At 61.9% G+C, this 13,903-nt stretch overlaps 1 protein-coding gene across 1 annotated transcript; it reads right to left on the reverse strand.

Annotated features, from left to right (window-relative positions):
- Positions 1-279: 279 nt before the first annotated feature.
- Positions 280-11,508, reverse strand: VOLCADRAFT_120230 (uncharacterized protein; the record flags this gene model as incomplete). The annotated part of the gene is made up of 18 exons (XM_002946187.1): positions 280-1,033; positions 2,149-2,560; positions 2,870-3,186; positions 3,516-4,104; positions 4,318-4,443; positions 5,189-5,272; positions 5,777-6,024; positions 6,341-6,458; positions 6,724-6,789; positions 6,979-7,122; positions 7,374-7,517; positions 7,903-8,077; positions 8,587-8,774; positions 9,150-9,828; positions 9,980-10,428; positions 10,948-11,139; positions 11,263-11,351; positions 11,457-11,508. 18 exons carry the CDS (start codon positions 11,506-11,508, stop codon positions 315-317), a joined length of 4,791 nt encoding a protein of 1,596 aa, XP_002946233.1. The 3' UTR covers positions 280-314.
- Positions 11,509-13,903: the final 2,395 nt, after the last annotated feature.

Here is a 13,903-nt window from a genome sequence, read left to right on the forward strand (position 1 = left end):
CAAACTCGGCACTCTCGAAACTTGCTTACTGACTACACTTACGCAGGTTGGCCTCCAAAGTCCCCTGCCAACCCTCTTTCCTTCATACTGTTGCAACGGCGCTCCCATTGTCCGAACCGGTGCTGGCGGCGGTCACAGAGCCAACAGCAGCAGGGAACGGCAGCAAGGCAGGAGAGTCCCCAAACACAATATTTCCTTCTTATGCTTTGCTGACGGAAGCTGCTCATGGGCATTCCTTTCGTTGATGCTTTGTGAAAGAGCGGATGGGACAATTGGACAATCCATCGTTTCGCCACTTACAAGGTCCAAATGCCTTACATGTCCTCCTTGCCAATGTGCGGCTTCTCCTGGAAGATCTCCTCCTCCTTCGGCTCCAGCACCTTAACAACATCGGGCAGCGGAGTGCGCGGGCCACGCTTTCCGGTCGGGTCCCAGTCCTTCATGATCTTGACCTTAATTCCCAGGACACCCTGGCGCAGAAGAACGTGGCGAACAGCGGCGTCGATATAAACCTTGGCTGGGTTGCCGCTGCTAACCATGTAGCCGTCCTTGAACTTCATGCTCTTGGCACGAGCGGCCCGCAGCTTGCCGGAGACAATAACCTCACAGCCCTTGGCACCGCTCTCCATCACGAAGCGCAGCACGCCGTAGCACGCCCGGCGGACGGCCAAGCCGCCAAGCAGCTTGTAGCGCAGCGACTCGGCCTGCGCAACTGCGCACAGCCCACGATCCAGAACCTTCTCAGCATAAAGCTCCACGCTATCGGCTGGGAAGTTGAAGCGCTTCTGCACCACCGATGTCAGCTCCCGAATGCGGCGGCCCTTCTCGCCCAGGACGTTCTGCGTGCGAGTGGCACGGATAATGATTTCCGTGCGCATGGGAGTCACGCGGACCTCCACACCGCTGTAGCCATCCTCAGCCAGCTCCCGAGTAAGCAGCTCATTCAGCTCGGCGTAGAAGACGCCATCCGCAACAAACTTCCGCTTCTTGCTGATTTGCACGGCCATCTTTGCCAACAGGTTCTGCGCCTGTGCTGAGAGAGAGAAAGGACCGTGAGCTGGGAAAGCATTATCTGAGCACGTCCGGCAAACTGCGACTCCAACCGTACAATAGGGACTTCAATAACTCATGGCGCCAGCTCAACGTCACAATTTCTGACACTAAAGCTAATCTTGCTAATAAGTACAGGTTACATATTTTAGCTGTGCATTTGCGACTAGGCAAACTCTCTTACCAGGTTGTGGCGGCGCAAGGCCGCCTAGCATCTCGAAACAAACCTGAATATCACCAAAGCTTTGAACTCTGTCCGTCCATGAGGCATGGGGTTATGCATTTGAAAGCTTAAGATATAGCGACCGCCTATGGAAATTCCGGCTTCCCTCAGGAAAGCAAATTAACTTAATTAAGCAAGTAGAAATCGTGTTTTAAAACGCAACTATTACATGCTGGAATGCACCACGAAAACGGTCTCCGAGGAATTTGGCAGGATGTTTGGGGCTTGAGGATGCGTTTGTTACAGTGGACCCCGAACGGGTCGAAATGTTTGGGGCTTGAGCCCTGGGGAAATGTTTAAAGTTCGTCGCACAAAGGCACACAAAGCAGCTTGTTATCGTGTCAAGGATACCCTCTGTCCACATTTCGGGAACTGAGACCTCTTCGTTCCCGCAGTTCTTTACCATAACGATTTAACAGGCACATGCCTGCATACAGAACCCCATCCCCCACAAACGATGCAGTTGCCACCGCATAATCCAAAAAGGAGGTGCAGTCGCCAGCATAATCACACCCAACAACATACACGCACGTGCACGGCTGCACGCCCAACCTTTCTTGTTAAGTGTGCTTCGCTCCATCAAACCAGCCAGGCAATAATCCTCAACCAACGCTTCGCACCACTCTGTTCCGCTTACGTCAGGTCTATCACCTCCGTCTCCACTTGCACGCCCATGGAGCCTCCAGCACAGGACGCTCCCCCGTCACCCTTCCCCCCACCCAGCGTCTCCTCCCCATCCATGCCTGCACCCACGCCGCCAACCCCATCCCCACCTGCCGATGCCTCCTGCATATGCACCCGCCCCCCCCCTCGCCCCTCTCTTCCCCTCCCCCCTCTCCCGTCCCGCCTCCGCCCTCTCCCTCCAGACCCCCTACCGACACCAGAGGCTACCTCCCCGCCGCCAAGCCCCGCCGGCACCCGCGCCGTGGCAAATGCTGGCTTCAGCACCCATTCGCCGCCGCCAGCCCGCCGCCGCAGTCCTGCCACCTGGCGCAGCACCTGCTTGAACAGCGGCATTTGCTCCGAAACCACCCGTGACCGAAACGCCTCCACTAGCTCCTCACTACCCACCAGGCCCCCGTGCTCCTCCAGGAACGACACCAGCTCGCCAGCGAGTCGCTCAGCTGCCGTTCCGCCAGCGGAGGAGCAGTCGCCACCGCCGTGGCTGCGACCACTGGTGCTGGTCGACGCGCCTGCAGTGGCGTCGGCGCCGCGGCTTGCCGCCGCCGCGGCGCTTCTTATGTCCTGTTGGCGGCTACGGATTTGCGCCAGCAGCGCTGCGGATGACTGCACGCCGCCGCCGCGTGACAGGCCACGGGTGCCCGCTATCGCCCCGCTGAACGGCTGATCGAGTGGGGGGGCCCCACTGCCGTTCGCCACCGTTTCCCCCCCACCCTCCCCCGCCAGCTCAGCTCTCAGGCCAGGCCCGCGGGCCCCCACCGACGGGGACATCGGCGCAGCCGCCCGCATCCGGCCGTTAGTCACATTTCCGAACCGCCGTACGGCAACTCCTCCGCCAGTACCTCCACCACCACCTGTCCTCGTTGAGCTAGGACCGGGGCCCCCTGCCTCGCCCTCGCCTTCCCTGGCGTCCACCTCAACCCCCCGCTGCTGCTGCTGCTGCTGCTGCTGCTGCTGGCGCGGCTGCGCCTGAGCCGGTTGAGTGCGGCAGGTTCCGCCGCCCCAGGGAGGCGACGGCGCCGCCGCGGCCGTCGCCAACTGCGGTGCCCCCGCGCGGCCGTGGCGTCCCGTCCATGTGGGCGTGGCGATGGAGGCGGCGGCGCAGGCGAGGCGGGAGCGACGTAACGCCTCTGCGGCCCGCTGCGCCACACGCTGCGCCTCCGCATGTACGGCAATGACTTCGGGATCATTGGCGCCCTCGATCTTGGAGTGGTCCACCAGGCCGCGGATACCTGGGCGTGTGTGTATAGGGGAGGGGGGGGAAGAGGGGGCAAGAGGGCGGCTGTGAGGAGCAGGCAATCCTGAATGAAGCTGTTCAGAAGTTACCCGGGCGGAGCGGGGCGGGGAGGAAAGGGGTATGCGGAGGTCGTCTAGGGAAAGACCCGGATGTGATGTTGGGTGCAATGGCGGTGAGTGCCAAATGAGGCGAGGGCCGAATTCGCGATAAAAAAAGGTGAAGGGGGAAAGACGGAACCACGAACGAGTCCACGGGGAGGGGGGAGGGGCGGGGAAAATGCAGCGGCCACCGTTCACGATTACGATCACCATCACAATCACGCACCCGCGCCGCCGTCTAGAAGTTCCCGCAGGACCCGGGACTCGTCCGCCTCCGCACCGCCACCGCCGTCATGCACCTCGTCCTCGTCACCGGCGTCGTAGGCTCCGCCACCGGCCGCCGCCGCCGCGGACTGCCCAGCCGCGCTGCTCCTACCCCAGCCGGCTCGCTGCGCTGAGCCCCCATCGGGGCCCTGATGTGGGCAGCGACTGCTGAGACCTGGGCCTGGGCCACTGGGCGCAGCGGTGGTGGCGGCGCCGCCGCCGCTGCCGTCGCCGTCTTCGCCGTCACGTTCGCCGCGGCGGCGCAGCGCCGCCGCCGCTGCCGCTGTGGACGACAGGCCCTTCCTATTTTTGCCACTGCCGCCGCCACCGCCACTGCCGCCTCCTCGCAGCGCGTCCTGCATATCCAGAGTAGCTCCGAAAATGCGGGCTGTCTCCGTGTCGACCAGGCTACCCGTACCGCCGCCACCATCACCCCCCGCTGCCGCCGCCGCCGCCGCTGAGGCGCCCTTCCTGTACTCGGGTCCCAGCACGAAGAGCTCGGAGATGTCCCTGGCGGTGAAGAAGCGCTTCTGGCGCGGGTCTCGGAGCACCTGACGGATTATTTTGGGGAGGGGGGGGGGGGAAAAGGGGCAAGGGGCGAACTGCATGACGCTGACGTGCTTATACAACGATATCAACTTCGAGCGACTAAGCTGCGCAGGCCTAAGTGGGATCAGATGGTTTGTGAGTGTGTGGGTTTTTCCCCTCCCCTTTCCCCTCCCTTCCCCCTCCCCTTTCCCCTCCCCGCCCTCCCCATCCCCCACCTTGTTCGTAAGGAAGCTCTTGTAAATCTGGCGGTGGTAGATCTTCTCCTCGATGGTGCCTGCCGTGATGAGCCGGTAGATGGTCACGGAATGGGACTGCCCGATACGCCAGGCACGTTCGCGGGCCTGGCGGAGGCGAGGGGGAGAGCCGGGGTGAGGCGAAGGGGGATCACATGCTGCAAGGAAACAACAAGGAATGAACTGCCTGACTGCCGGAAGGCGTCCAAAGTCCGAAACTGGCCCAATGAGTGAGTGAGCACTGAGCGATGAAGTTATCGACTCGAGGGGGACGTGAGGGGAGGGAACGTGAGCAGAGGGAAGGGGTCGCAGCGGCAGATAGCGGGAAGTGGGTGTGCGGGGTAATCATCATCCAATAATGTACTGGGGCCCGCTTGAGCCACAACGAGATCTGGGCCCCGCCTCGGTGCGCCCAGTGTGGCCCAGTGTGTATTTATGTATGTATGTATGTACGTACGTATGTACGTATGTATGTTGTTACAGGGTGGTATAGCTTCACCAGCGGTCCCCTTTCCCTTGGAGGCAGTTCCCTGCTCTCCCCTGCGAGAGGGGCACCCTAATCCATTCACCCCATCCGACTTCAGAATGTATTCGTTGGGTTCAGCAACTCACCACCAGCATCCAACCAAATCTAGCGTATGTATGTACGTATGTGTGGGGGGCCGGGGGAAAACATGGACAGGTCCGCCAAACCCTGACAACCAAAACCACTACGACACAATGGTAGGTTCAGGGAAGGGGGATAGTGATAATGCTCCTCCCCTCCCTCCCTCCCTCCCTCCCCCATTCCACCTCCCTCCTCCCCTTTCCCCCCTCCACCTCCCTCCCCCCCTCCCCCCAATACACAACACACCTGTATGTCCGTGGAGGGGTTCCAGTCCGGGTCGTACAACATAACCCGGGTGGCGCCTGTCAGGTTGACACCCAGACCGCCCACCTGGCGTGAAACGCATATATATACATACATACATACACATCATATGGACGATGTAGGACGTGATAAAATCAACTTGCGAGCTAACCAGGAACTAAGTTGATGCGCCGTTGATCCGCTAGATTTGGTTGGATGCTGGTCTTGAGTTGCCGAACCCAACGAATACATTCTGAAGTCGGATGGGGTGACGGATTAGGGTGCCCCTCTAGCAGGGGAGAGCAGGGACTGCCCCGGGAAAGGGGGCCGTTGGCGAAGTTAACCACCCATTAACAACATACATACACATGTACACACACAGCAGCAGCAGGGGCGAGTATCAGCTGCAGCAGAAAGGACGCGGGAAAGGACGCGGGCCGCAGATCATAAGCCAAGAGGGTCCAACTCACCGTTACTGCCCGGCCGGTTTCCTCTCTGAGCACGGCACCCCTCCCTTCCCCCTTCCCACGCCACGCCTCCCCTCCTCCTCTCCCCCGTCCCCCCCTCGGCGGCCCCCTCCCTCCCCACCACCTTAGTCGTGAGCAGGAACACGAACACATCGGGGTTGGTGTTGAAGTCGTCAATCAGCCGGGGCCGCACCGCCACCGGTGTGCCCCCGTCCATGCGGTGGTAGCTCCAGCCCCGACCCGCCACCAGCTTCTCCAAGATGTCCAACATCTGCTGAGTCTGACAGAACAGCAGCGCCTTCTGACGGGCCGTGTGCCAGGAGGTCAACACACGCTCCGCCACTCGGAGCTTACCAGAGCGGGCGGGGTTACCTGGGGGGTTGGGTGGGAGGGGAAAGACGAACCACGAACGAGTGAAGCTGCTCCCAGGGCAAGAGTGTACCAGACGTAGAACTGACCAAAAGGCGTTCTTGACCAAAAGGAGTTGGGAGGGGAGGGGGTTGGGGAGGAGGGGGGAGATCACGGCGGTTTCATCGTACGGCAAGGTAAGGTAAGGGGTAAGGGACAAGGAAGTGAAGCCGGATGTCAAACCCCACTAAACCCCCCACTGGGAACACCACCACAACGCGCCAAACGAATGAACACAGGAGGCCACAGGTGTTTTGCTCCCGGCTCCGAAACCACGCACCGTAATCCTCCGCATCTTGTGCGGTCACTCGCTCCAACAGGTCCGGGTGGTTGCAGATCTTGCGGAGGATGTCGATACCGCATAGGGCCCTCCGACTGCCCTCCAAGATCTCACCCACCTGAGCCGGTTAGGAGCCGGGGGCAGGGGGAGGGGGCGGGGGGGGGAAAGGGGGTGAAAAACACGCCAGGTCAAGTCGGTTCGGTTCGTGGTGAACACGTCGTTGTCTGCCCCAAGAGTGTACGACAGCCCTCTCGTACCCATGACGTGGTTTGACGCCAGAGGATATTTCCTCTTCATTTTCGTGGCGTACATACGTACTCATGCACGTACACGTGCGCAAAGGTACATACATACTTACATGTGCACAATCGTTACGTCCTCACCTCGGTACTGGCCAGGTACGCCCGGTACAACTCCAGTTGCTCCGAAACCAATGTGCAAAACAGCACCTGCAGCAGCAGCAGCAGTAGCAGTAGCAGTATGGGCAGGTCGGTGTGAGCCGGTCGGGGCCGCCCGTGAGGGCCAGCTAGGGGGCGAGGGAGGAGAGGCCGTAGCAGTCGCAGTAGCAGTCGCAGTAGCAGTCGCAGTCGCAGTCGCAGTAGCAGTAGCAGTCGCAGTAGGAGTCCTAGTAGCAATACCTGTTCCATCTTGGCGGGCAGCTGCGCCGCGACATCCGCCTTCCGTCTCCTCAGCAGGTACGGCGCCGTGAGGTCCCTCAGCACCACAGCGCACTTGTACGCGGTGGTCACCTGCAGACTGCTGGCGTTGGAGTAACCACCCACCTACGGGGGGGGGGGCCGGGGGGGGGGTGGGGCGGGCCAAGGGGGGGGGGGCCCGGGGGAGAGCCTGGGCGCACTGGGGCAGTGGGCAGTAAGCGGATCAGGAACATCAGGCTGTAGCAGCCCACAGTAACACACAGGAACACCCCAGCCCCCACCCACCACACCCAAGGAGGAGGGGAAAGCGGCAGGTGGAGTCGAGGGGAGGTGGGGTGGAGGTGGGGTTGGGGGTGGAGGGCCCCTCGCGCCCCCACCTGTATGGGCACCGCGAACTGCGCCTGGAACACGGGCAACGTGCCCAGCTTTCCCGGGAATATGAAGTCGAACAGCGACCAGAGCTCCGACAGCCGGTTTTGTATGGGGCTGCCACTCATGATCAGCCGGTGGACCGTGTGAAGCTGGAGGGGGGAAGGAGGGAAGGGGGAAAGGGGGGGAGGGTAGGAGGAAGAAAGGTGCAGGAGGAAGGGGAATAGGAGGCAATGGGAACAAAAGGGCGGGAGGTCAGGGACCCGTCCAATCAAGCCCCATCTGCCACGTGCAATGCCTGCTGGGGGTCGCTATACACCCCAGCTCCAGTCCGTAGGCGAGTAAGGAGCTCACTCGCATGAGGGGGCGACTCCAGGGCGATGGCGTCGGGCTGCACTGCGGGGCCCCCCCACACGGACCAACACCCACACCCACACCCACGCACATGTGCACACAGTGCGCCATCTCTGCTTTCATGTCCTCCCCCCTCCCCTCCCCCTTTTTAAACCTCCTCCTTCCCCCCGGGCCCCAGCCGACCTGTTTGCACACCAGGGTGATTTCGCTGTCCGGGTTCCGGATCTTGTGTCCCTCGTCCAGTACGGCCACTCCCCACCGTACTCGCAGTAGCAGGTCCCGCTGTAGCCGCAGATTGTCGTACGTGGTCAGTACGAGTCCGGAGGGACTGCTCAGGGCCACTTCTAGCAGTGCGGGTCTGGGAAGGGGTCCGTGGGGTTGCTGGTGTGGGTCGATTGAGATATGTAGAGATGTGTGTGTATGTGTGTGTAAGAGCTCAGAGACGCAGCGGGCTATGGCTGAGTAGTTCAAGGGGGTATAAATATGTCCCCATTTTCCCGCACCAACGCACTTACATACATATGCACACACGCGGAATCCGTAGTCCTTGACCAGGGGTCGCTGACGACCGGTTGCTCCACCCATGAAACAGACATTCCCAGCGCTCCCCTCCTCCTCCTCCTCCTCCCCCCTCCTCCTCCTCCCCCTTCCTTCCCTCCTCCTCCTCCTCCTCCTCCTCGGCCCCCCAGTAGTTCCGATGCTTGGACGCCTTACGGCAGCTCATTCCTTGTTCCTCCCGGCATATGCCTCCCCCCCGCCCTCCCCTCTCCTCAGCACCAGTCTAATTCGCTTTCCCTATCCCCCCCTCCAGATCGGGCCCACCCCGAGACTGCCCCCACCGCCCTCCAGCACCCCCGCACGACCCACCTGTCCGGTCTCACCGCCGTCGCAGCGGCCGGCGGGCTCCTGCCGCTCTCGTGCAGCAGCACCACTCGGAAGGGGGGCCACCAGCTCCGGAGCTCCCGCATCCACTGCCGGAGGACGGTGGCGGGACACACGATCAGGGAGGGCCGGTAGAGCCCGCTGTGGTGCAGACCTGCCAGGTAGGCTATCACCTGCGGGGTGGGGGTGTGTGGGGGTGCGGGGGTGGGGCTGGGCGCGCAAATTGGGGGGGGGGGGAAAGAGCAGGGGAGGGGCTGAGAAAGAGACACACACACACGGGCTCACGCGGGCTCACGTTAGCACGGCTTTTGTTCAACATTCAAGCAATGAACAATCCAAGCAGGCATGTCGACAGTATTTAGGAAAAAGGCTACGTAAGGACTGGACTACGGAACTCGCATCGGGACAGTTCTTTGTGCACCATTTCGGTGTGTCCTCGCATCACTGCCCACATCAATCACACATTATAGACACACACACAAACACACACATGTGTATGCGCGCTTGTCAGGGTTAAGGGGGAGACACGCTTGGTCTTTCCCACACACCTGAACCGTCTTGCCCAGCCCCATCTCGTCCCCTAGGATGCCGCCCGCCCTCTGCGTGTGGAGCTCCCATAACCACTTGACGGCGGTCTGCTGGTAGTCGAACAGTCTGCCGTACAGCCGGGACGGAACACGGAAGCCGCCCTCGAACACGACGTCCTCCTCCTCCTCCTCCTCCTCCTCCTCTTCCGCGGGCACCTTGGGGCCCTCACCAAGATGCTGCTCGTGCTGCCTCTCGTCCGGATCACCGTTACGTAGGTGAGCATAACCGGCAGTCTGCCGCTGCCGCTGCCGCCGCCGCCGCTGGCGGGGCGGTCCAGAGGCGGCGGCGGCGGCGGCGGAAGAATGCATCGCGCCATGCCCGCCACCCCCGCCCGCGCTGGCGGCCGCCGCTGCAGCGCGGCTGCGGCGCAGCCGCTCCTGGTAAAAGTCCTCGTCAGCGTCGTCGTACAGTGAATCATCATAGGAGGAAGGATCTCCCCGGTCTCCGGCAGCTCCAACTTCGCTGTCGCCTTCGTCGTCGTCGTCGGCGGCGGCGGCGCTGCAGCTGGTGCCGCCGTACGATTCACTTCCGCTGGAGCCGCCGTCAGCCAGCTCATCGGAGAAGTTCGAGTGGTCCTCGCCCTCACCCGCACTCTCAGCGGAAGAGGTGACGGAGGCGGAGGCCTCGGCATCGCCGCCGCTGCCGAGGGAAAGCCCCGAAGGCAAGGGAAACATACATACATACATACATACATACAGGGGGGGTTGGCTAGGGTATTGGCCATGACATCCTGCATGGTCAATGAAAGGAAGTCAGCGGGGAGCTGCATCGGCCAGGCAAGCAGACGCACCTTCCGCCGCCACCGCCGCCGGCGACCCCAGGATGGACTCCGGCTTCACCGCCGCCAGCCGCCTGCCCCGACCGCGTCGTCCTCCTCCTACGTCGCCGCTGCCCCTCCCCCTCCCGTTCCCCCTCCTCGTCCTCGCCTCCCACCTCCTCCTCCCTCCTTCTCCCCCCCTTCCGTCTTTCATTTTCCCTTCGTCGGATCCCATCGCTTCCGCCACCATCGCCAGCCCCTTCGCTGCCGTCGCCGCCGGCGACGCTGCCGCCGATGGCTGCTGCCGCTGCCGCCACAGTACGGCGTTCCGCCCTCCGCGCCGCTCGCGCCGCAGCCCGTGCCTCCGCCGTGTTGGCCCGCGGCAGGGTGCTCTTGCGCCTGAGTCTGGAGGTACCGCCGGCGCTATGGGAGGACGCGGCCTGGCGCCAAAAGTGCTGAGGCACTCGGCGCACATCCCGCTCCTGCCAGACAGACGAACAAATACGAGGGGGAGGTGGCCGCAACGGAAAGCCCCCTCGGTACCTGTTTCTTTAGGGGTTCTGCCATAACAGCAGTAGCAATAGCAGTAGCGACACTGGGGCGATACTGTAGCCCCTGAAAACTGTTTTGGTTGTACTTTGTTTAGTAAAAGACATTATCATACTTCATCCCGGCGCCGTACCGTTGTTGTCAGAGAACAGAGAGGGAGCGATGAAAATACTTGGACGGCAGGATGACGGCGACGACGGGCAAACATACGGGTAAACTCGTACCGCGTAAGGTGATCGGATGCGGAAGGGAAGAGGTTGGACCGGGCCACACATAGCCTAGACAGGCTATATGTGGATCGACACCTTGGCCGGCGCACCTCTCACCCTCCTAGCTGCCACTGCCTCGATCCGCCCACGCAACCCCAGGGGGATCGCCTAGCTAAGGTCCTGGACGCCGCCGCAAGCGCCGCCAACCCCAAAGACGTCCACACAGGCCCCACACCCCCACACCTGCTGCGGCAACTGCTCCGGCTCCAGAAACTGCGCCATCCGCCGACTGGTACGTGCCTCCAGTGCCACGCGGCCCGCCTCCGCAATCACCTGCCCCACGGGCCTGCCGCTGCGAGTCAGCGCCGCCGCCTCCTCTGGCCGCAACTCCGGACGGCCCAGGTGCCGCAGCGACCCGAACCCAGCAGCCCGGTGCTGCCGCGGAGGTGGCGGCACCGCACCACCGCCGCCGCCATTGGGGCCGCCGCCACCCGCACATCCGGAGGCTTCGGCGCCCGCTACGCTGGCGGCCGCTGCCGCAGTGGGTGCGCTCGTTACCTTGCGTTCGAATCCCGCCAGGCGGTCGAAGGGAGTGAGGAGGCCCAGGCGGATGCGGCGGTCCTTCTCGGTCTCCACAAGCGTTAGACCTGGGCCGCCGCCGCCGCCGTCAGCGCGGTCGCCAGCACTGAAAGGCCGCAGTTCGTCGTCCAGCAGTTCGTCATCAATCACGACGGTCGTGCGAGCCTTCTTACCGGGCCGCTGGTGCCCCTCTTGCTGCTGGTGTTGCTGGCCATGTGGACTCATGGCGCTGCCGCTCGCCTCTGCGACCACGTTGGACTCTGCCGCCGCCGCCGCAGCTGCTGCTGCTTCTGGTGCTGCTCCTGGTGGTGGTGGTGGTGGTGGTGCTGCTGCTCCTGAGCCTTGCTTGCTGGCACCGGTACCACAGCGCGCGAGCGCCCGGCCGCCGAAACGCGGCCGACGCGGCTGCGGCGGTGCCGCTGCCCCGGCTTTGCCCTGTCCCTCCGCTTCCACCTCCCTCCCCACGTCGGAGCCCTGGTGCTGGTAGTGGCCCTTGATGCTGTCCTGCAGGCGCTGCTGCTCCTCCCGCAGACCCGCCAGACGGTCCCGCATCACCGCCATCTGAAGGGAGGCCTCCCGCTGCTGCGAATTGGGGTGTGTGTGGGGGGGGGAAAGGCAACCATACACGCACGGAGCAAGCACATGTGATCATATGGGGTGTGTGTGCATAAGGGACATACATCGGGCAGGGGCAGGGGCAGGGGCAGGGGAACACCCCCTCCTGCTGAAGCATGGAATAATGGCAGGCGGGCTAGGCAAGACGCGGTGATGCCCGAGGTGTAAAAGTCGCATTTAAAAGTCCGTGGCAGCCCTCTATACGAGCTAGACCGCACGACTCAGACTGAACAAAAAAGCTGCTCGCCCGCACAGCTTGTTCGAATCGCAAGAGGGCCCCGTACCTGGCTTGGCCCCACCGCGTCCCCGCCGGTGTCCACGGCTTCCCCCGGGGACCCCGGCTGCGGCTCCGCCGAGGCGGCTTCCAGTGCGGCCTCCATGGCCGCGATCTCTGTCTGAACGTTGGACAGCTGAGCGGCCAGATGGTGCCGGGCGCGGCGGAGGCCATCCGCCGCGGTGGAGGCGCCGGCCGGGGGAGCAGGAGTGGCAGCGGCGCGGTTGCCGGCCCTGAGACTTCCGACAGCGTCCGCGGCTCCATTGCTATCGTCCGAGGGATTCAGCGGGTCATGGTTAACTGCCCAGTCGCCGGTGCCATCCCCTACAGCAGCCAACGACTGCATATGGGGGTTGCGATTCCGGAGTTTAATGTTCGGCACAGGAGAGCTTTCGCACTTTGCACCAGATGTTAATACGGTATTAGGGACAACATCATTTAAGTATGGCTCTTACCTCCCGAAGGATTTCCTCTTCAAGCACAGCTGCATTTCGTGCTCTGACGCCCAGCTCAGCAAAGCCACAATCTTCCTCCATAAACAAATGAGGAGCAGGCTTTAATGTTTTTAAATTTTACAGCCTTGCCTTCAAGTCGTCGTTGCGGACGCATCCACAATGCAGATGCAAAGGCAGGAATGTTTACCAATACGGGACAATCAACCTATGTAAACTATACAAAGGAAGGTAAGACATCGTGAGACTCTGATGCTTAAGACGTACCAAAGAGCAGAACCTCTATAAAAGTAAACCCTGGGGAGTTATAGGCGGTTACAAAGAAACGGTAATAATGACTGTTGCAGTAACGAGATTTCATATTCGAGGATCTTAATAGACTAAACTCTTTAGTGCATTCTGTCTAGCTTACTTGCACTAACTCTGACTGCTGTGGGTAAAATGCGACCCGCTATGAGAGCGGCGCAGATACAGGTCCTCACAACACGCTTCACCAAATGCCCCTGGGAAAGATATTTCTCACATAATCTGCCCTCAACAAGCACAACGGAGCTACCCTTGACTGGCGAACGACGACTCACGGCCGACGAACCATCCGAGGGTAAGTGCCCTGCGCCCACCCACGCCGACGATGCGTTTGGAAGCGCTGCGGCAGGATTCTTGGTACTCTCACATAGAACGGATATTACGCTTGGTCCACGGAAAGGTGCACGCAAAGCAACTATCGCGCTATAGTTTGACCGCGCATGCCGCATTCCACATCTTCGAGCACACATCTGCATGTTATCTCGATATGTATTCCCTACTACGCGCCAACGTGCACTTCAACTTGTCCGCTAGCTGCCCGGTCCGGTCCCACTAAGCTCTCCGTATGCGACGACGCCTGTCCGACGATCACCCGACCCCATCCCCTCCCCGCAGGCTACCAGTGCATTGCCTGGGGTTGCGAGCAGATGATTCCACCAGGCGGTGATTTGACATCCCTGGACATTACACCTGTTCGCAAGGCTTCAGCTAACAGCACGACCCCAGCGTCTCCCGCCGCAACCGCCTGCACTAGCACCACCGCTACCACCACCATTGCCGCCTTCCCTGCAGCATGGAGCGCCTGCAGTAGCAGCAATAGCAGCAGTAACACCAGTATCAGTGGTGGCAGCTGGTGCAGCAGCTGTCCCAGCCACAACTTGAGCCCACGCAGTTCTGGAAGCGGAACCAGCAGCGGCGGTCACGGAGGCAGCAGCTGCAGCAGCAGGCATACGTCCGCCTCAACATCAATTAG

This window comes from Volvox carteri, assembly GCF_000143455.1.
Source record: "Volvox carteri f. nagariensis unplaced genomic scaffold VOLCAscaffold_1, whole genome shotgun sequence".
In the NCBI taxonomy this organism is placed as follows: Eukaryota; Viridiplantae; Chlorophyta; class Chlorophyceae; order Chlamydomonadales; family Volvocaceae; genus Volvox; species Volvox carteri.